This window comes from Poecilia mexicana, unplaced genomic scaffold (assembly GCF_051168715.1).
Source record: "Poecilia mexicana isolate PSO_F unplaced genomic scaffold, ASM5116871v1 scaffold_12, whole genome shotgun sequence".
NCBI classification, from domain to species: Eukaryota; Metazoa; Chordata; class Actinopteri; order Cyprinodontiformes; family Poeciliidae; genus Poecilia; species Poecilia mexicana.
This window is the reverse complement of record NW_028263381.1, coordinates 19,927,041-19,950,973: the sequence shown is the minus strand read 5'-3', so window position 1 is coordinate 19,950,973 and position 23,933 is coordinate 19,927,041. Positions and strand designations below refer to the sequence as shown.

Below are 23,933 nucleotides of genomic sequence, written 5' to 3'. Positions count from 1 at the left end.
AGCGCACAGCTAATATGGTTCCAGATGAAACTAGTTTTGGTTCTGGCTCAATAATGCAGAAGAAAACTGTAGAATATTCTGCACAATAAAAACCAATAGGAGTTTTAGCGAGTGTCCATTCTATAGTCTGACACAAAACAACAACAAGCAAGTATTGAATATAACTTTACTCTGATTATATGCTGTAGTAGCTTTGTGAAAATGTGCTACTTTCCGATTTTAGTTAAAAATAAATAAATTGCTTTAGACGTTTTGTAAAAATATAGTAAAATTGTGCTATTTTTAAAAAATCTCATTATGTAAAAACAGAAAAATAAAACAGAAGAAGCTTAAATTATAAAAGCTGTTTAGTTATTAAGATTTGTCTTATTTCACCTATTTAGTTTTGGTAATAAGCCGGAGGCCTGTTTTCATTTCACCAGTACTATATCAGTAACAAAAACACACAATCCGACATCTAGATTTAGGGGGATTAAACAGGCAGAAGCAGAGAACAGCGGCCATTTTCAGGCTGACGTGTTGGAGGAAGACACAGTGTGTGATCAGAGGAGAATCTGCGCTCACCGAGTTGGACGGCATCCCCAGGTTGGTCTCGATGTAGGTCTCGGTTTTGGGCTCCACCGCCTCCTCGGCCTCCAGGATCTTCTCCACGGGCATGTCCTCGTTCGCGCAGCTGGTGGACTCCACCTCGTTCTCGTTCTTGTCCTTGGCCCGCTGGCGCTCCTCCTGGACGGCTGCATGTAACAAAACTGATTCCGTTCACTACTGCTGTTTACCGCTGACGTCAGCAACATGTCTTCAAGTTTAGCTGCACACCGTTTAGCTCCCGCATGAAACGTGCTGACAGGTATTTGCAAAGCCAGACTTTTGATTAAAGCTGAAAGTTTATGTCAAGTTCAACCAACAGTCATTTCTTTTTTTTTAAAGTGTGCGTTGACTTTAAAGGAGACCTTGGACCTAAAGGATCAACAGAGCAGCGAAGAATCGTTCAGGGACTCCTTCCAGTTTCCACATCAAAGCAACCTGCTTTCCTCTGTTGTGCTCAATGACAAACAGCCACAGCCTTTTTTATACAAATCCTTCATTCACACATAAATAATGCAAGGCCTTTCACTTCTCCCTTACACCACAAATGCAGTGCCTTTCAGCAGTATTCGTATCACTTAACCGCGTCAAATTTCGACATATTTTTCTTAGAGTTTCTGCGCCGACCAACACAAAGTAACTGACTCACAGTTTTCGCGTTATTTGAAAAAGGAAAATCTGAAAAATGTGGCCTGCAGGACAACCTTTTGCTTTTGTTACAGCTGTAAATGTCATGCAATGTGTCGCTACCAGATTAGTAAATAATGGCATTTATGCCGTTTTATGGCTTAAATTGGACGGACAGTCTCTGTAAAACATCAATTCTTAAGTTTTGCAACCAATTCCCAATTAGATTTAGGTCTGGACTTGGACTGGGCCATTCTAACGCATGAATATGCTTTGATGAGACATTCCAGTGAAACTTCACTTGTATGTTTATGTTTTTATTTGCTGCCTAAAACACGTTTTCTTCAAGGATTGTTCTATATTTAGCTCCTCCACTCATCAACTTTAACGTCTTCACAGTATGATGCTGCCATTCCCACCTATCAGCATTGTGATGTTTTTTTTTTAAGAATGATCAGTTGTTTTGCTGTTCATTTCATTTTTTTGTTTGATAAAATAGCATTTTGAAGTTTTTGGCTGCAACGTGATCAAATGCAACAAAGTTCAGAAAGTTTCAGGAATATAAATACTTTTCCAAGACTCTCTAAGTCCTTTCGCTTTTTTCTTTAAAACAATAAAAAGCTGGAATAGAAGTCAATGAGGACTTTGTCGTGTATTAAATAATAATAATAAAAAAAGAGATAAAAACACAACTGTGTGGATTTTGTCATCTGATTGACTCGGAGACAGGAAATGATTTTGTTGCTGGGCAGACAGACAGACTCAAAGCTGAGGCGGGAGAAACCACATGTCCACCCTCGAGTGAAAAAAAAAATAAAAAGCAGCATGAGTATGTTTTTGTCTTTTCAGAAGGCTGTAATTTATTTCATCTGAGGCACCGCAGATAAATGCTTAAACACATTATGGCTTTTTTATTCCAACTGCGGATTAATAGAGCCTTTTTTCTTGTTAAGCGTTACATAAAGGGAGACTTTTAGAAAGCTAATGTGAGCATCCAGGTCTGCACACACCCTTAAGACACACACATCACACACCGGGTGTGCAGGGCGGCTTGTCTTCTTACGTTTTCCCTGCTCTGGTTTCCATTTCAGGTTGAGAACTGGAGAGGCCTCGGCCTTGTTGTGAGGGAAAGGGAAGCAGAGGTTGTCAGAGGAGAAGGAGAAAGGGGCCCCAGTTTTGGAGAAACGGCTGTCTGGCAGTGGAGGTCAGCCCAAGGGTAGAATACTTGTGTCGGAGTCACACAGAGGTGAGGAGGGCTGAAATCATGTTAGCTTTATTCTCCCCTCTTCCCTCCTCCTCTGCTGTCCTGACTGGGAGCGCATAAATTCATTTAATCCTGTTTTTCTGTGGATTCGCTTAGCCTTTTGGGCTACTGCTGCTGCCTTGTTCGCTAACCACAGCCCTCGGGGTGCGGGGGAACGGCGTTGGGGGGGGAGGAGTGGCGGCGAGCGCGGAGTGAGGCAAGAGGTAGTAAACGATAATATCCTTGAACGAAGTACGGAGCCCAACAATGACAAACAGAAGCGTGCGGGAGGGGGCAGGAGGCCAAGATAAGGTCAGGAAAAATGGAGAGAAATCTAAAACACTTTCTCTGAGCTAAACAAGCCCTAAATAAAGCTGCACTGATACGACACAACTATTGGTTTCAATGCTCAGCGTCGCACGTGGCTTTAAAACAGGCCTTATCTTTTAAACAAATGTGTACGTATTTTTGTCTAGTTTTTAGTACAAACATCTTTGTACGCTTGAAATGAAACTAACTTACAAGAAACTTTTCAGAAAGATTTAGGAGCTTATTTTAAGTTAAAAATCCCTTAATATAGATGGAAAAAGCTCCAATAGCTCAGACCGTTCACTTATAACAATACATTTTTCCCATATTATATGTGAAATAATCGAGTGGAACTAGTCATATTTCAGCAAAATTAAAGAATTATTGACTTAAAGCAAGCTCCTGTCTTGCAGAAAAATGACTCACAAGTTAGTTTCGTCTTATTTTAATAAGAAATTTTCACTAGAAATTGGACAAAATACCAGGTGAGACTTTGTGCTTTTTGCAGTGCACAGGTTGTAAATGGGAAGGAATAATTCACAGCAGAAAACATACTGTGAAGATCTGGCTAATCTGACAGGCCTTGAAAGGAGAACGTCGGTTAGAGAAGGAGTTAAGGTGTGACTCTGGAGGAGCTGCAAGAATCAACAGCTCAGGTGGGATAATCTGTAGAAGTATTCTACAGATTAGAATAATATTAGAAGAGAGGAAAGAAGACAAACCCAAAATAAGTCCTGTTTGCAGCAAACTTGTGGAGGAAGAAGACGCCCTTTTCAGACCGTTCCAGTCAACATGTGTTTGTGGGCCCCATATATTAAGTTGGCATATGGTGTTTTTTTTTTGTTCAGAACCCACTTTGATTAAATACGACTAAAATCAATGCAGTTCTTAATTGTGTCTCAAATGAGCTACTTCAAAAAAAAACTATTGAAATTGTAAAACAATTGTAACACCTGCATATATCCCAAGTTTTACCCAGCCTTACTGTGGATCGATTTCATATGGAGCCATTATGAAAACTGTGGACATTTCCATCTGGGGGCTGTTTGTCAGAAAAACTCTTACCCAACACGTAAATCTTGGGAAGGCAGCTGGAAAATTACAGCAAAAACAGAGTTCTTTTTATTTTTCTACTTTTGATAACCACGTCTTATTTTCCTTCCACGACTATCTTTGTGTTGGTCTATCACATAAAATCACAATAAAATACAGTGCAGTTTGTGGTTTTAATGTGGCAAAATGTAAAAAACAGCTCAAGGGGTGTGACTACATTTGCAAGGCACCATAATCTGCACTCTCCATTTAAAAACCTCTTAACCACAATGGAGAGACGCATTGATTTATTTGCTCAAAGTGAGAAGGAGAGCTTAACAGCACTGCTGAGAGCACAAATATTTTTAACACCTTCATGGAGTGTTAAAATTCACACCTCGCTGCCTGTTTTTCTTCCCCTCACACAACAAAACGCTCCTGGTTCCGAGGGCCGCTGTGGCCCGATCTCTGACGTCTCCACAGCCAGGCTCAAATCTGATCGACCGCCTCCGGGTTTAATCAAAGCTGTTCGCTGGGCAAGAGGGTCAGGGGAGGGCGAAACGTCGCCGTCGAGTTCCAGGGAGTTTTCTTTGTCCAGAAGATGCAACAGTGACATGTGAAAATTACCATGGCGACAATTTTTTTTTTACATGAGCAAGCTCTCTTCTTCAATGATGAATGTTTGCAGTTTGATTTTCTTGTTCAGTTGTGGTATGAACATGGATCAATGGTCCAAATTTATATCCACATAAACTAATGGATTTGATGTCAAAAATGAGGAAAAAAAGGTGTTAATTCATAAAAACTGACATCAATTACAAATCTGCTGAACAACTGACAATATTAACCTGAGTTTATGTTTTTAGAAGTAGATATAATTCATTAAATAAAGACTCTTCATCATGTGTGTGACTAAATCACTAACTTGTTTTGAAAAAGAGGAAAAAGCCTTTGCATGACATACCTACGTATTCTTGCTAGCATCTTTAACAATACCTTTAATAAATGTAGCTATATTATTATTATTATTATTATTTTTACATTCATTCATTCCTTTTTAAATTTTGATCGAGGTTTCTAGGAAGCTTAGCTTACTGGTCAAACATTTTTAGTCTAAATGTTTGACTAATAAGCAGTTTTCTCTTGGCACGAAGCGGATGATCTTTTCAAGTTTTTCTTTTTTTTAAGGTATTTTTAAAATTCATGCTACTGCAATAAAAAAAAGAAGTTTGTTGAATAAATATCCTGCTTCAGAATATTAAACATTCAGCTTAGATGAAAAACTAACCCTGATCTCTTTCTGCTTCTAGAGGTGAAAGCTAAATTAAATTACAGAACGATTTCTGGGAAGAAAACACACTGACTGAAGCAGGTTGGAACAGGATGCAGGTTTTGTTTAAGCAGGACTTTATCCTCAACGGTATGTGCTGTACCTTCTCTCTTCATGCCCATGGCCAAGCACTTCTGGTAGCGGCAGTACTGACAGCGGTTCCTCTGGCGCTTATCGATGACACAGTCCTTGTTGTCGCGGCAGGTGTAGGTCAAGTCCTTGCGAACGGTTCGTTTGAAGAAGCCTTTGCAGCCTTCACAGCTGTAGACACCATAGTGCTTTCCTGGAAACGGGAGAAGACAGAGGCTGTTTGCTTTGGGTTTTTAACAGGATGTTTCCTGGATTGTGCCTCACTGAGTGTCATGTCAGACAAAATACAGTAGAAAGAGCAATAAATCCAGGGCATGCACGAGATTATTATTCGCAAAGTGAAGCAATATAGCAAAAAAAAAGTAAAGAAAATCAATATCCAGATGACTGGTATTACAAGGAATGGTAGAAATGACTTTTCCAATAATCCCTCCCATGTGCTGCTCTCTTTTCCTCATTTTGTCACGTTACAACCACAGAGTTTAATGTCTCTTATTGGGATTTCATGTCCTAGACCAACACGAAGAAAGGTTCAACAGTGAAGGAAAATCATATATCCAATAGAAATCTGTGGATCGTGACATGCATACAAATGTAGCTCCCTTTGGTTTGATACTCCTGAATAGAAATCCAATGCCACCAATTTCTTTTTCCACCTTAAACAGAAAACTAACACTGACTGAACACACCATTCTTAAACTGAAACATGGTGGTGGTAGCATCATGCTGTGGAGGATGCTTTTTTTCTGCAGGGACATGAAGGACCATTCTGAATAAATACTTTAGTGGAGGCTCAGATTAGAGCAGAACCAAAACACTAAACATGCAGCCAGAGCTACAACAGACTAAATTTTAGTCTATTGTATTTTTACAATAGCTTTTTAGTCTGAAGACGTAAAAAGCTGATAGTATACAGTAACTGAGGAGCTGAATACACATACATGCCACACTTTTCAGATTTTTATTTGCAGAACTAACTAAATAAATAAAATAAAAGAACATGCACAGTCGATCCCCACCTATTCATAGTTCATTATTTGTGCATTTAGCTTTTTTGGCGTTTGCAAACCAGCCAATCCAGGAGCGCCATTCTCTTTTTTCAGTTTTCTCTGTGTGCATTAATGCATATTAAAGTACGTTTGGTGTTTGAACTATTAAAATAGGCAGCGTTGTTTGAAGGGATCCGAAGTATTTGTGGATTAAAGCCATTCGCAGATGGTTGTGGTTCCTAACTACCAAATTACATGTTGGTCTAAGACATAAATTCCCCCCAAAGCAAAGTAAAGGTTTGTGTCTGTGACATAAAAATGCATGAAGATTACATCTGTTTTTCACCTTGGGTCAAAGCAGGCACCCAATGCTCTCCACAGGTGCTTATTTATGTGACACACAGCTCTGAATAAATAACTAAGAAGAACTGCTGCACTCAAGTTGTGCTCAAAACACAAAAACAGCTGCTAGCCAACAACCTGCTACTTACACTGAAGACACGGCGCTAACATATGCTGCTAACGGTCATGTTAGCAGCATATGGGAGCTGTAGTCCGATAAGCATCTGATCATAATTATTTCTTTGTTCTATCAAAGTGAACAGACTCTTGAGTCCGTAGTTTATGTTGTGGTTGTGAGGGGAAACAAAGGCTCACTGAGGACAGATTCCACCAGGACTCTGTTCTCATGTCGGCCTCTTGTTCCTAACAGCCACAGCTTTTGTTTTTTATGATGGATGGAGCCCATTTTCTGTCTTCAGTGTTCCTCAAACTGTTTCTTTGTTCAATATCTGCCGCTTAGACCACCAGAGAAGATAAATAAAGCCCTTGAGCAGCACCAAATGAAGCATGACTTGCTATTTAACACTGTTTTGATTCTCCCTCCTCCCCTACCGGGCGGAAGCAGGATGACAACAAAATTCACCTAACCCCAAAAGGTTAAAAGCTTTTAATGGACTTCTCTGGAAAAATGATTCAACAGTCATCTATTTGTTTATGCTGGAAAATAAAAAATAAGGAATTGATTAAATTTTTGACTCTGCAAAAACCTCAGTTACTTTAGGTCAAACAGGATTATCATGACTTTGGAAGGAAGATGCTTTGTTAAACAGCACTTTCAGCAATGTCAGATTTGACTTTTCAAATCAGAGTAAGCAATTTTGAAATATTAAAAGAGAAACCAATGTATTTTGCTGATTTATCCTGCAGATTTACACTTTTTAAAGCCAAAGCAAAATTTAGGCCAAGTTTGTCAGAATTATGTGTTTTGTATTTGGCACTGAACAATAATATATTTCTATTCGGTTCAGTCTGTTTGTTCTCACCTCCAGCTGCACCTCTGTTAGGTTTTAGTTTCCCCCACTAATAACATCAACGTTGTGCAGTTTCCCACACATACAGTATTTCTGTATTTCAGTAGAAGTCGATGTGAGGTTTGGTTGCTTCTAACTTTAAGACCTTTTGCCTCGTGATTTATGTTGGTTCTGAAGCGCCTCCTTGCTGCAGCCTTCATGTGCTTTTCCCCCCAAAGTGTGGCCTGACTCTGGCTTCCCTACCACATAGCAGAGATTTCAGAAGAATTACGCTGACTGTTGTCCTTCCAGGAGGAGTCCCACTGCAAGAGGCGGCAGTCTGTAGTTGTGCCAGAGTGGTCAGCGGGGTTGCTCTCTGCCGGCGATCGTGTTTAGATCTCCTTCGGAGGTTTTCTAGTGCGGCTCCAGATGGATTAAGCCAGATTTGGGGTAGTCCGACTTCCTTTTAATTAGGTAATAATGAGAGACGGTGTCATCCGAGTTGTTTACAGATTATTTCAAACCTTCCAGGGATCAACAGCTCATGGTGATATAATCAGGGACAGAGTGGGGTAGTTTCTTTCCTGTTGATTTTTGATGAGCTCATAAAAACCCCCAACAGGAGACCAATAAAAACAGATTTTAGGAGAGATATTATTATTTTATAAGGATGTTTTGACCTTCACGAAAATAGACTTCACAAATGTCAATAAAGAGGACTGAGCAAGCATATTAATGAAGTTTAGTGAATGGAAAAAGTGAAGTAGTGAAAAATTAAGAGGCTACAACTGACGTATTATTTGTGCTGTCTAAAAGAATATATTCTCACAGCAGTCACATGTCCATGTACGGTTTCTTCTAAAGTGATGACTCCAACAAAAGTCCACACTGTATAAATCTCTCTAAAAATGTTGAATGAGTTGCAGATATCCCTGTTGCTTTTACAAAACCTTTTCCTTCCACTCAACTTTCCAGTTATACACAGACACAGACACTCTGTGCCTTTTGAATCTACTCTTACTGCTTGATCCTCTCCAGGGCTTGGTACAGTTTCTACTGCATTTTTTCCTTTCACTCAATTTCTCAATAATGTGCATGGATGCAGCACTCTGTGTCTTACCCTTGATTTCTATCTTACCGTTAAAGATTGATTATCCTCAAGAAAAATCTGTTTTTCTAAGCTAAAGTGACCATTTTGAATGCTTAAAATATAGCATTCTGTGTGTAACAAATACACAGAATATATTAAGAAATTTTTATTTTTTTGGGAAAATAGTGACCTTTATTTATAAGTAGCAGGACAGGAAGTAGGGCAGCGAAAGAACCCAGGGAATCGAACCCAGTGGTGTTCCCGCTCCACCACCGAGCCGAGTGAAACGGAAAAAATTCACTTTTTGAATGAAACGACTAATTGAACCTGTCAATAACATTCCGACTGACTGAGACACACCTGGGCTGTATTGACGGCCGTCCCGGCGTCGGTGCACTCACCTGAGGAGCGGTCGCCGCAGATGGCGCAGATGTGTTTGGTGAGCGACAGAGCCGTGCCTGAGGGCTGAGCGGGCACCTTCATCACGCCATTGAGGCCCAGCGGGGGCTTAATGTCCTCCGTGCTGCTGACCGAGTTCATCGGAGAGTTCAACTGAAACACCAACACACACACAAACACACACGCCGACGGGTCACAAAAGCAGACCCTCTGAACTCAAAACAGGCAATATCACACAGCTCACTGCACAGCGGCTGCTAGCTAGCGCCTGTGGAGTTAAATACATGTTACTTAAAGCAGGCATCAGGATGAAGTTTGTCGTGTGGAGTTTTAACCAATTGACCAAACTTAAGAAGAAGAAGAAGAAGAAAAGAAGAGGAAATTATGTAAAGTGAATTATTAGCAGTCCCAGAAGTCTTCTTCCCTCCTCTCTTAGATCTAAATCTGGTGCGGCGGGGATGCTGCACCACTCAACCTCAGAAACTCTTTTATTCATGCCCCCTACAAGCCCCGCTGGCTCCAAAATGCTCGGTGCTAGCATAACTACGCTGCAAAATTTAACAGCACAGCGGAATAAAGAGGCAGAATTTGTTGCAGCAGCAGTGCAAACTGCAGCTTTTAAACACAACTTCAGCTGCTGCCTGATACCTTCTGTCTGAGAAATGTTCTCCCAAAGAGGCCTCTCCTTGCCTTCTGCTGAAACCGAAAAGCCAGGAGGGTCAAATTATTTCAACTGCCTAAACGTCGCTTCCAGAGAGGATAAATGTTGCATGGCCGGATGCACATACTTCACAATGACTAAACGCAGTTCATTGCACAAGCTAGCCAAAACAACTACCTCATAACAAAATGAGAAATGTAAAAGTCTGCTGGTTCAGCACAAGTTGGCAAAGCAAATGAAAGCTGTTTTATTAAATATATACATGTGGACACAACAACGTTGTCAGCTTGAGAACGCGCTCTGGGTGTAGGACAGAAAATAATTGTGTCTTTGAATGAAAGCCTAAAGCTTGCGGTGTACTCTGGATTTTATTTTATGACCAAGGTTCAAGATAAGAGGATCTAGTTCTACAGAGTTCAGAACAAGAGAGAAACCAACTCATTCATCACAAATCATTGCAGGAGTTTGAAGCTTTGAAAATGTAAAAGCTTTGAACTTAAAAAAATATATATCTTGTCTCGTTAAACTGATCAAGTGCCAAGAAACCAAAAGATCAAGTAGAGGCTGTTAATCTATTAATCTAGTCCATCTAGAAAAAATAAACCAGGCGAGTTGTCAAACAAAACTGAGGACTTTATGCATTTGTTCCATTTATAGGTTTTGGGGGGTTTTTGTAGGACTGGTGTATCTAACTCCAAATTGCAATTCAGCAATTTTCATTAGACCTTCCAGCTCCGGGTCAGAAAACTCGCATTATGCTGCTGTTCTCACAGGGCTGCTGTGGCTCCAGGCCTCTTTTTTCATCTTTTTTTTAACTCCAACAGCCCAGAATATGAGTCCTGTTTAACAGCATCGCTACGAGAAGCGCAGCTCATGCAGTCCATCCATGAACAGAAATACTCCTGACCACACAGTGCTTCACCATCAGCTAAAATAGAAAAATTCAAAAATACAGATTCCCTTGCTTCCTTTCATCCATGTTTCTGTACGATTTAGCGTGACATGTGGAGAGTTACAGCAACTCTGGGGACATGAGCAGAGTTTCAGACTGAAAGGGTTTGAATTACTGACAGATATTTCCCAGATGCATCCACAAAAATGGATGATTTTTCTGTGACACAGGAAAATCTTTAGGTCCTGCTGTGACATCACCTCCTGGTTTGATCTTCATGATCTATTTTTTCACAAAAACACAAAAATGTGACACACAATCAAATATTAATGCTTTGAAAAAGATTTAATCTGAAAGAAAAAGTCAGTTAGTAAAAAAAAAAAGAAAGGAAACTTTTTTATGGTTTATAGTTGGAAAGATCGCAAATCACAAAATTAAATACAAAATGAAACATAAATGGCCTACAAAATCTGACTTGGAAGTTGTTGAACAGTAAGTGACACCATTCACGAGGACGGTAAGTCACATTAATGGCAACAGAAATAATAGTAATATTAATGGAAAGTTTAGTGGAAGGAAAAAATGGAGAAATCTCATGTCGTCTGCTGCTGTTGGTGTTTTACCAAAGTAAGGAGAAGTAAATGTAAACCTGGTTCTTCCCCAAAACTTCAGCAAAGTCACAGGCTGATGTTTACATACTAAACCCGCCTGTTGCAGTGGTTTATGAAAAAAGTTGCCCTAATCATGTGCTGTACAGTGTACATTTCAGGAAGCTGATATTTCAGCATTAAAAGTCAATTTTTATTCACCTCCTCTAATATAATTATAAATATGCCCCTGTCATATGTTGAAAAAACACTTTTTGTTCAGAAAACCAAAGAAAATCAAGAAAAAAACAGGAAAAAAGACCTTATCTGAGCTATAAAACCTGGAAACATGACATGACTGCACGTTCATTTACAGGATAACAAATACACACCACACACACAAACACACACTCACAGTTTGAGGTCTTGCCTCCCTCAAATGCCTGACTCTAGTTTTTTTTCTCCCCCCGTAGCGCAGCACTCGCAGAGCTGTCTCCTCGGCCGGGATTGTCTCTATCAAACCCTCTGTCTGCCTGACAGAAAAGATTCTGCCTCTCACAGGCTATTTTCAGTAAACTTGCAACTCAATCCCAGCAAGACAGAGGCAGAAAGCCTGGGAGGGGTGGGCAGACTGGGGGCTCGGGGGGTTTCTTTCTCTATTGCCAATGGCAATAGAGACAAGGCGAGGGGATTAAAGTAGCTCAGGACCAGTACTGGAAATAGAATACATGAGCTCTCCCTTACAACACACACACACACACGCACACGCACACACACACACACACGCGCACACGCGCACGCGCACACACACACACACACACACGCACACACACACACACACACACACACACACACACACACGCGCACACGCGCACACACACACACACACACACGCACACGCGCACGCACACACACACACACGCACACGCGCACACACACACACACACACACCCACACGCGCACACACACACGCACACGCGCACACACACACACACACACACGCGCACACGCACACGCACACACACACACACACACACGCACACACACACGCGCACACACACACACACACACGCACACGCGCACACACACACGCACACGCGCACACACACACACACGCACACGCACACACACACGCACACGCGCACACACACGCACACACGCACACACACACACACACACACGCGCACACACACACACACACACACACACACACACGATGGTTGATAGGGAGGTATATCAGCTGTAGGTGCATCTACACCGCTCAGGGAAACCCCAGCACACAGGGTCAAAGGCTAATAAGAAGCCTTAGACTTAAACTTAATCAGAAAATGGAAGAGGAACGATTCATTTCAAGGCCTGAAATGTAGGACAGAAGATTTCCCGAGGAACAATGTACAGCGTGAGCGGCTGGAACGCTTCGTGTGCTGCAGGTGTTATGTAATGCGCCGTGAAGGACGTCTGACTGGTACCGCTTCTGCTTGCGGGTGTCGAATTCGTCGCAGAGCTGTTGCATTTTGATTATATGTTCAGTGCTGGAACACGGAACGTCGCATTAAAACAAGATGCATTACGAGTTTCCTCGTAAGGGAAAAAAAAGCGGGTCCGTTCAACTGTCAGCATGCTAAGACACATGGTGGAGGAGTCGTCCTTCGAGGCAACAGAGGACGAAAAGGGAAGAAGAGCCGAAACAGAAGAAGCCTCAGCCTAAGACGGGCTTAGCGTGATTCAGAGTCAGAGCGCAGCAGCGGCACTTCAAACGGGAGAAATCAACTCCTTACGTGGATCTTCACCTGTTTTTTATTCAAGGGCACCTTGGTTAAAATCGAGGAACTTATCTCTAAGTGTTTTCTTCCAAAACGCTGTACTGGAACTCCTTCATAAGGTTTTCCATTGTGCAGCAGGAGCGGCATGTCCAGGAACAGAGCGCTCTGCCTTACAATCCACTGTTACAGATCTCACTGCCCGCCGCCGTATCGCCGGCTGCAAGCTGCTTATCTTAAGTATGATTAATTTTTTGTAGCTTTAATTTACTTTTGCTTCGAGGCGTGAAGCTTTAAAGAAAAAAAAAACATCCAAAAATAGAACGTGAAGTGGCAGGAAGTCAGCGGGCAGCGCTCAAATCCCCTGTTGAAAGAAGGGAGAGGCCTAAATGGCAAACTCAGGAGAGGTGAGGACAGGGATCAGGTCGAGATCTCACCTCCAGATAACCCCCGCTGCCCTTTCACCTCTGACACCTCGTGACGATCACTTCCTCCTGAAAGCAAACTTATCTGGACAGCTCCGCAGAGGAGCGAGGAGGAACTTTCTTCTGCTCGCTGCGGTGTGTGTTTGTGTGCCACAGTCTTATCCGGACACACATCAGCAGAGACAGTGGATCGGGTTTCACACAGGGAGGCCTGTTAATGGACCCCTGACTAGCCTGTGTGCCTTCAGGGGATCGCAGTGAGACAAGCCCGTCTCTCCTGGGACCGTTTGAATATCAGACACCGGTTTTGAATGCAAACGGCTCACAAATGTTTATCCGTGGAAACATTTATCCCGCTTCTCTGTGTGGATGAACTTGCAGAATCAGAATGCAGGGAAGGACAATTTTGAGAGAAAAACAACAACATGTTTTTCTATAAAACGTTTTTGTGCTAAGACAAGGCTGCGGTTCAGTTGATGCAAAGTAAATGTATTGTATGTAAATGTATGGAAACACTTTTTTCACTGAATCAGTACTGGATACATGTTAGGTAACTGTTAACGTGTCGCTGCCATGATTTTTATCAAGCTGGACAGCCTGATGCACATTTAATTTTTATTTCATTTCTTATTTAACGGAAACATCGGAATTGCGAAATTGCGTTTTTTTGTTTGTTTTTTTCCCCCCCATTTTAGCAGAAAAAGATTTACACACATTTGTAATGGAAACACAACTACTTACTTCACTCAAGACAAAATATGCAAACCAGAGAGTGAAGTTATTCAGCAACTTCTACGATAGTCAATAGCTACTTTTCCCACTGACGGGTTGGCAACACTGCATCAAACTCAAAGTCAGCGGCCGGCCGCAGATTTTCTCGAATCACCTGTAGCTTAGGTTTTCTTGGACCGTTTATCATTTACTCACAGCCATGTTACTTTTTCGACTAAGATTTGATTGTAAGCGGAACAGAGTCCAGACGAAACAAGCAGATACGAAAACTATTCCTGGATTTGCAGTCAACATGGCCGCATCACAAATCCACCTTTTAGGAATCTCAAGTTTTGGCGCCAAAAACTCGGTTTCCATGGAGGCGGAAGGTGCAAATGCAGCAGAAAATCTCTTGTCTTGGAAATTATCCGCATTAGTGAGAACCAAGTGAGCAAGTAATTATTTATCAACCGTTAACAAAATCCTTCTGTGGTTTCATAAAAATTCCTTTAAAGCAATCCTTTCTGTAAAACAACTTCATGATTATTGTCGCAGGCTGTAATAAAACGCAGCCTCGGCTCTCTCCTGGTGGCTTAGCAGCAGCAGACATGGTTCCAGACAGCTCCGAGGTTTACAACTCGCCCCATGCTGTGCCACAACAGATAAAACGAAGCTCTACTGGCTCAGTTTAGATACATGTCTGTGTGTGTGAGAGAAAGAGAGCTGGTGTGCAGTTCTCTTGCTGAGGAAAATAGAGGCGATTTTAGTGAGACTATCAGTGGCGGAAAACAGCTGAACCTGACGGGGCAAAGTGGAAACATGCAGCGACTTTCAGCTGTTGCGTCACCTCAGCGTGGCAGCATCTGAGCGTGTGTTTTTAGCATTTGTGAGAGCGCACGCAGGGCTCGGGTGCATTTCAAACATGCGTTTGTATGTTTTTGTTGCGTGTGCGCTCCAGCGTGTGATTTTGTGTGTGTGCAAGCAGACATGACTGTAACACACACTCCTCCATGCATGCGGTTGATTCTGTGCTTTCAGGCTTCTGTGAGTCCTGAAGAGGATATGATGTGGTTTTATGTGGAACAGATCCTCACATGTGGGCAAATATCACACTGCCCATTACACAGAAACTTGCACCATGCAGCATATGTTGCATCTTTTCCCTCTAAACATATTGCACTGTATTGTGACCAAACATCTCTGCATTGACCAAGGATCTTGTGGTTTCGTAAGGTGTAACTTGATTCAATTTATTTTGAGACAGAAGACGCGTTCTCCTTCAACCTTTCCTTCGTTTTTTCCAAACAGCCGGTTGAGTCTGAGGTGGAGTTAGTTCTTTGTGGGTTTTCTTTCTTGTAGTTCTCTGACTTTTTGGTGAATTTGCCAGTACATCCGGCCTGAGTTAATTAGTAGCCGTTTTAAATGTTTCCACTTAACACCGTAACATGACTATAAATTGTCTTTAATGGCCGTATAACCCTTCCCAGATTGATGTGAGGCAGACTCTGCTTCTCTAATATGATTACTGATGCCTTTCCTCCTTGACAATGTGCTAACACACACCTGCATGCATCAGTCCTGATTATGTATAATCACCTTGGTGATCATCAACTATTCAGTCTCTTGAATGAACGGTACCTGACTATCAGACAGAGCTGTTTATAGCCAGCTATATTATTAAATCGAGTTTTCCATTACTGTAAATAGAATTGGAATATTGTTCAACAATGTCTCGGAAACAATGCATGCATGCATAAACTTTTTAATGTATTCTGTCCAATTGTGCAAGAACTACATCCAAGCGATCCCTAAGGTGTTTTAACAAATGTTGGTTTGCCATCTGGCTGTGTGTGTGTGTGTGTGTGTGTGTGTGTGTGTTGAGAAAACAGTTCAAAAGTTCAAACATAAAGTCAGACTCTGGCAGTATTTACATTTATTGTGAAACTCTATTTAGGACATGAATGCCATCTTTTATTAAAAACTTGAGATCATGCAGCTTGTTTTTGGATCCAACAGCCTTTTCAGCATAAAGATGAGATCCAGTCCAGGCATACATTTTCTGTGTGTATGCAAACATCTGGTGATAGATCATATCTTTCTAAGTGTGCTCTGGTGTGCTGCATGAGAATGAGCAGAGGCAATTTCTTTTGTCAAACTGCACATAATCCAGTAATAATTCAAGGGGTATTTTTGTGTCAAACCACGACGGCGTTCAGGATTTCTTTGATTAATTCCTTCCTGTCTGTCCCTGAGTAGATAATGGGGTGGGTAAATCCCCGTGCAAGTGATCCAGCTTTTAAAAGACTTCTTTACTTGAGTATTAAGGTGTCACATAGCCAATGTGTTCAATATTCTTTCAAGACTATTTCCACCTTGAAACTGAGAAGCAAACAGGTTTTTTTTTCTGCCTTATTAGGTCCTTAAACAAGCATGAAATGGGATAAATGCAGACGGACAGAACAGCGGTCACCCAGTCTGGTCTTTGCTGTGCGCTTATTGAGGTCCAGACAAGTTAAATGTCTTTCAAAGAATTAATTAACACTAGTCGCAAAAATCTAGTGCTGCCAGGGATTGGGTTCCTTTTTTTTTTTTTTTTTTTTTAAAGGACAGAGGTCCAGAATTAAAACACCCACTGCCAATTCACTGACACACACCACAGAAAGTCGTTAAATTATTTTACTGGACAATAAACTGTCCCAGTAATTACTGTGATAAACAATAATGTTGTTTTGAAACCATTTTCAAATAGTGTATTGGTAATGGCATAATAATGCATGTTTTCCCTTCGCATTTTGTCGAGAACAGTTAATGTAAAAACTGGAAGGTATTTTGAATATCCGAAATAAAATACGACAACAAAGAATAATACCTATAATGGAAATAAAAGCCTCTGATAACCAAAAACATCTATTGATTTTTGTTTTGTAAACAAAATTGCTGTAACTTTTGATTTTGATTGTTAATATTAAAAAACATATTAAATGCAGCTCAATCTGATTAATCATGCGATTAACTGGTTAATTGCAGCAAACACCCCACACTAATGCAGCTTTCCAAGCAAAAGAAACCCAGACCACGTTCTGTACTTTGCATGTGAAGCTTTTCCTACTAAGCTTTTTCCTTCCACTCAATTTCCCACTTTTGTGCATCTATACAGATTACAGGAAATGTCTCTTTGTGGAAAACTCTCTCTGTAGATGGTGTCAGTGACTCTCTGTTAGGACAAACAGCAATCTTCTCCACCATTGTGTAAGCAACGGCATAACATTTCTCCACTGCATATAGTGATTTTAATATACTAAAATGTACCTGTTCATCTCAATGAAGCACACTTAGGATTGTTTTTCACATTTGTGTCATTCTGTCTCAGATTTTTATTCTAGTGTGTGCCTATTTATGAGTCAGAAATGCTTTGGGGATGGTGTTTGTGCTGGATACCAAATTAATTGGCAAAATGAGGCCGTCTGATTCTTAGCAAAAATGTAAACTGTGTTTCTAGTTCATATTTGCCTCTCTTCCCCCATTATTGTTTAAAATCATCACAAAGAGCAAATAATAACAGAGATAAACAAGACATTTAAATAAAAGAAACATGGGGGGAAAAAATCCACTCACTAACTTCACCTTTCACATGTGGGAGAGAGTCGGTATTGTTCTTCATAGACATGCCACGGTGTACATGTCAGCCCACAAGACAGTATTGTCTTGCAGTAAGATCACACCAATAGATGCAATTAGATCCAAAAGAGATTATTCCAAGCTCTAAAATAAATGTGTTCCCTAAGGCACTTCAACCGCAAAGCCATGCGCCTGCTTCCGTAGAACATTGTTTGAAACCTAAGCCTAATGTCACTGCTTCTGCTGCCCTGTAGATATGCAAATGTTGGCACCTACTCTGAGTTTCCAACACAAGTCAGATCAAAACAACAAGTCCTGGAGTTTCAGTGCAGCTTCAAAGTGAATTACAGTATTAAAGCCGTTTGGTTAAAATATATCTTACGTTGCCACACAGTCTTGAGTTTCAGTCTCATCTATGTGATACACTGCATTCTGTAAATGTGAATAGGGTGAAATATGGTGTTCTGCAGGATTCAGTTCTAGGTCCAGCTCTGTTTTTTTTTTTTTTGGTAACACTTTATTTGAAGGGGGTGAATAAGACTGTCATGACACTGTCATAAACATGACAGAACACCTGTCATGAACATGAATAAGCCTTCATGAATATTTATGACTTGTCATAAAGAGTCATTTGGTAAATTATGACACTTTTAATACAAAGTTGACATTATTCAAAATGTCTTTGTTATGACAACTTGACATTAAACTTTACCTTTAATAACATAAAGTTACCTCATTTTTAAAGAGCAATCAGTAATATTTTTATAGCAAATTCATATCAGTGATGATTTATTGGTTAAACAGTAATGATTTATTGGTATTATGTTATCATCTCAATCTGCACCAAAATCACTAAGAAGATTTGAAAAACTGAAGAATTAGGACGGTTCTGAAGGTGAAAGAAGGTCCAACCTATTACGGGTGAAGTGTATTTTTATTTTATTATTGCTAGCTTTATGTTTTATACATCAATCTATTATATTTTACGGTGGCCGACAGGTGCAAATGCGCACCAAAAGAGAAAACACCCCCGAATTAGAAAACACCCCCGAATTCGAAAACACCCCCGAATTAGAAAACACCCCCGAATTAGAAAACACCCCCGAATTAGAAAACACCCCCGAATTCGAAAACACCCCCGAATTAGAAAACACCCCCCGAATTAAATGCAGCAAACAAAAAGTGTTGAAAACGGAAGTGCTCCAGACATGGGCGTAGGTTTGGGTAGGGACGGTAGGGACATGTCCCGACCAATATTCACGGGATATGAAAAAGTCCCGACCAATTTTTGCCATATTGGCTCAAAGAACGTGGATCTACGATCTTTGATTAGCAGCAACAGGCGGTGCGTGGAACGGAAGCTTCTTAGTTTGACATTAATTATGAGCCTCCGAGACCGAGTCGGAACGGTGCTGTCGGGGAGGTGGGGGGAGGGGGAGTCAGTTGAATCGTCGGACGTTCTTTGATTAGCTGCAAAAGGCGGCGGCTAGCTGGGCACACGCGTCTCCTTCTGAGTCTCCGAGACCATGTCGCCACCAAAAAAGAAAAGGACAGACATTAGAAGTTATTTCGCTACGTCGGCTGTAAGTACAGTGAGTGGACCCGTAAGTTAGATATCTATCACGCAACGCATTTGTTGTAAAGTCCGGTGTTTAGTAAGGTCAGCACTGAATGTGAGGTAGAATAGGTCTGTTAATTATGTAATATTTTTTCACATAGGATGCTCAGACAGCAGAGCAAGGGGCAGAGCAGAACGATGGAGAGGTGGCTGGAGCTTCAGGGCTCCAGGTGAGGTGTTAGTTCTCAGATATGAAATATACTGTGAAATTATCTCAGTAAATATGGCATTTGAAGTGTTAGTCTTAAATTAAGTTAAGCTAGTGTGAATACAAACCAGGTTACGCTTTGTTTGCTCTATAGGAGGCAGTCAGTGTGAGTGCCAGTGACCAGGGAGTATCCAGAGGATATTTCTTTTGATCTTACTTGTAACGTTTGCTGAATTTTGTAAAGGAAAAAGTAAAGTGTTCTTGAACTGATCTGCTGAGTATGACTGTATCTGGTTGTATACACAAGATGTATGATATGGTTATGGTTGGGGGGAGGGGTTATTAAGCCAATGTGGTTTCCCCCCCCTTCTCAAAAATGTTCGGTGCTCTTCGGCATTTCACTGTGCTGGGGGGGGGGGGGATCAAGGTCCCCACCAAAACTTAGACCAAACCTACGCCCTTGGCTCCAGACCACTATGGGGAGTCTAACAAAAAATAGCTGTGTCCGAATTCAGGCTCTGCATCCTTTCAAGGGCCCTGAGAAACTGATCCTTCGAAGCATAGACATAATAAAAGAGTACACCCTCCCCCCCACGATTGGCTGCTCCGGCGCAAATACACTTTGCTTTGCTCAACCAAAACAGCAGAAGATGCCTTCAGCACTGCGGAATATTGTTGATCGGATCGACGGACTACTGACGTGAGGGCTCGACAGACTTTTCGCAAGTAAGATGGACATATTACTGTGTATTTTTGTGATTAGAATATTACTATACTGTATTTATGTCCACTGGCGAAATACCAGCTAATGCTAGCTATAGTGCTTGGTGTTCAGCCCCCGCTCTGACAGCTAACCGAGATTCCGTAAATCTTAAAATGTTTCAGTCATTCTCCAACATTTAGATTATCTGATACAAGAGCCTACTATAGAAATGAAACAATATTATAAAAATCATAACATTCACCAGCAAAGTTTACACAGATGACAATGGCTATTATTTAATTATTTAACTCAGTCAACGTAAGATAACTCGAAAATGTCCCGTTTTTGTTTTGAAGGTTTCCTACGACGTGAGGAAGAAGGGAGAGACAGATTCACTGCACAGCACGGATGAATCTCGTATCGGATTTTGGACCCAATCTCAGCTGCTGAATCACTCTTAAACCAGAACTCGTAGGCTGGAAAACATTATATATATATATATATATATATATATATATATATATATATATATATATATATATATATATATATATATATATATATATATATGTGTGTGTGTGTGTGTGTGTGTGTGTGTGCGTGCATAATCATGCATAGCCTAATGTATATTATTCAGTATTAATGATTATTTATTTATGTTTGTATACTTATATAAGTATGTATTGATAAGACGAGAGCGGTCCATTAGGCGTCTGTCCTTTTATTATGTCTATGTGAGAAACGGCCCGATCTACAGAAGACGGGTCCTTCGAAGGCCACGAATATGGACGACCAGAAGAGAGAAGCTGTAGCCTCCGGCTAGCTGCCTAGCCTCCATCTCGGCGTTATGTTGCTTAGCAACCGTGACAACGTGAAGCACAGAGCAACGAAGGAAAAAAAACGGACTCAGTTGTTTTTTACTCTTTATTTCTGTATTATTCTTCACCTTTTGTAATAAAAGTTGTTCCATAGTAAAAAGAAAATCTGTCTAAAATGTTTAATGTATACAAGGGATATTATTCATTTTCAAATACTCTCCAGATCTCAGGTAGTAAGACATTACAGTTAAATAAACTATGTTTGAAGGCTTAACTTTAATCAGTCAAACCCATTTGCTCAGGAATAAATTAAATACTTTATTAATATCTACATGGAGCGCCCGGCCAGCTGACAGCTTGCGAGTGAAGCTGGCTGTTAATGCAGCGGGAGAAGACATCTCCGAAAACGTCGGAGCAATATTGGAAGTAGGTGATTTATTAATGAACCGAGCAGATATTTCAGATCTACACATCTACATTCTCGCCTAAAAACATTGTAAAAAATAAATTTGTGTAATTTTAAGTGTAATACAGCAAAAATTATTTTGTCGCCATTGCTGCTTCGGGGGTGTTTTCTAATTCGGGGGTGTTTTCTAATTCGGGGGTGTTTTCTAATTCGGGGGTGTTTTCTTTTTTGTTTGCTGCATTTCATTCGGGGGTGTTTTCTAATTCGGGGGTGTTTTCTAATTCGGGGGTGTTTTCTTTTTTGTTTGCTGCATTTAATTCGGGGGTGTTTTCTAATTCGGGGGTGTTTTCTAATTCGGGGGTGTTTTCTAATTCGGGGGTGTTTTCGAATTCGGGGGTGTTTTCTAATTCGGGGGTGTTTTCGAATTCGGGGGTGTTTTCTAATTCGGGGGTGTTTTCTAATTCGGGGGTGTTTTCGAATTCGGGGGTGTTTTCTAATTCGGGGGTGTTTTCTCTTTTGGTGCGCATTTGCACCTGTCGGCCACCGTAATATTTGAATCCTTGTTTATTCTTTGTGTAAAGCACCAAATGCTACAATTATGCTTGAAAAGGGAAATTAAAATAAAGTTTTGTCAGGTCTCATCTCCAAATCAGGACCTAGATTTTGACGAAACAAATAATTGAAAGCCAAATAAAGCACCAGAAATGTGCTGTGCCGTTTTCCCTTTTCACAAATAAACCTATGTTTTGAGTGGAGGCCTTTGCTCTCCTTGCATTCATGCCACTTCGACTTCTTTACAACAACAATTCCTGCGTATATTTCAGACTGAAAGCCCTCTCTGGCAGAAACTTGAGTTTTGTCCCAACAATGGGTGGAACGATTATAATAAGTCTACTTGTAGTTCTCAAAATAAGGATTTGAGTCAAAGACGAGCAAAGCTTCCCTAAACAATGACTTAAGTGCTGTGTGCTAAATGCATGAAAACTGAACCATTACATTAGATGCAGAAAGGAGTATTGGGGGGAAAAAATTATTTTTTCATCTGATTTTTATTTGCTACCTGTAAAGAGGTTTTGAAAAAATATATATTTTCCAATATAAGGTTAACTGACATGAGAAACCCTTAATGGTTACTCATGGAGCCTAAACAGAGTCCCTTTATGTGACATGGCGACCATGACATCATGCAGAGTGACCGCAGTAGCCATCAAAACCTTAAGTAGTGGAATGGACTTCATGACTCCCATGCAGGAATAGACTGAGCTCCACCGGTTTCATTCTTTTGAATATTTTCTGTTTTTGTCTCCTAGCGACTCCCGTCTGAACACGTCGCCCTCGGAGCTGGAACATGACATCACCGCCGCCGCTCGTTTATAACTTATTAAGCGCGCGTTCCGTTTTCTTGTAAAACATTTACACCTTTTTTCTGCATCAGTGTTTATGTTGCGTCCAAATCCAGAAACAGTCACGCTTTGTATGTATTTTCCTTTTTTTTTGAAGGCAAACTGGGAAACTGAGAAACAACAGGGGCCCGTTGTTGGTTTAGGATCCTCGGGGAGATTTCAGAACCGAAGCGCAGAAGCCAAAGGGGTACTGGTTTAAGCCGCAAAATGGAAAGTTGGACCCTGCAGTGGTCTGATAATAAAGGACCCCTTTTTCAGCAAAAGACAACAGCCACACAACTCCTGCTATTGTAAGTGGAAGTGTGAAATGTGTTCCAACCCCAACACATAATCCCTTCCAGCTGCACAAAAAAGTTGTGGCGTCTCTGATAGAGAAGGATGGTCTGTACTGTCGGTGTGTTGAACCCTGAGGACCAAACCGCTGAAGAGTCTGATCAGAAAGAGCCCTGTTGTGGCCTCCGAAGCCTTAAAACCACATGCTCAAGATTGAATCCTCGTCCTTTACCTCGACAAACAAAGACCAGCCTGCTGAAAGCAAACCCACAGACCCTCCGTGCATCTTGAGTGACAGTAAAACTCAGTCAATATGTGGCCTCTTTGCAAAGAATATGTAGTTTCCTTTCTGATCTCCTTCATTAAAACCAAGGAGGCAACCAGAACGCAGTCATCAGCCATGAGAAACCTACAAGGTCCTTCCTGAAAAGTTAAAAAGGACAGCTAGGGACAGATGAGAAGCATGGCTGTTTAAGATGTAAGAACTGACTGGTGAAAAAGGCTTTAGATGTGGTTTGGTGTTTGAAACATGCAAAACTACTGAAAGAACAGAACATTTAGTCATCCTGTCCCCGCTTTCATCAAGCAGTCTTGTGGATATTTGATGTTATGCCTCACTTATTTTTATTATTACCATATTTAGGGGAAAATGAAGCAGGTTCCAGTAAGAAACTGAGTGTTTTACTGTGATTTTAAACCCTGTTACATGTTTTTGTACTTGAACAAAAAAGCTCTTGATTGCGCTTCATGCTGAGAAGAACCTTCTTGAGGGCAGCAAGAAGTAAAGGAGGGACACTGCACAGCGCGATATATGCCTGGTAAATCATCAAAATTAAAGTATATGCCTGTAAAATGTGTGTGGTTAGCAAAGGCAGGACGGTTAAATACAGTAGAGGCTGAGCCGAGCAGCGACCTCGTTCCAGT

General features: G+C 41.0%; 1 protein-coding gene across 2 annotated transcripts in view; it reads right to left on the bottom strand.

Moving 5' to 3' along the window:
* Positions 1-23,933, bottom strand: part of rxraa (retinoid X receptor, alpha a) — a 125,150-nt gene that overhangs the window by 20,064 nt on the left and 81,153 nt on the right. The window contains exons 4-6 of one of the 2 annotated variants that reach the window (XM_088011046.1): positions 8,989-9,139; positions 5,230-5,409; positions 565-749 (exon numbers count right to left, since the gene is read on the bottom strand). In XM_088011046.1, the coding sequence (XP_087867172.1) occupies positions 565-749; positions 5,230-5,409; positions 8,989-9,139 (516 nt within the window). The remainder of the gene's footprint in view (positions 1-564; positions 750-5,229; positions 5,410-8,988; positions 9,140-23,933) is intronic. The other variant, XM_088011047.1, reaches the window with a different exon arrangement.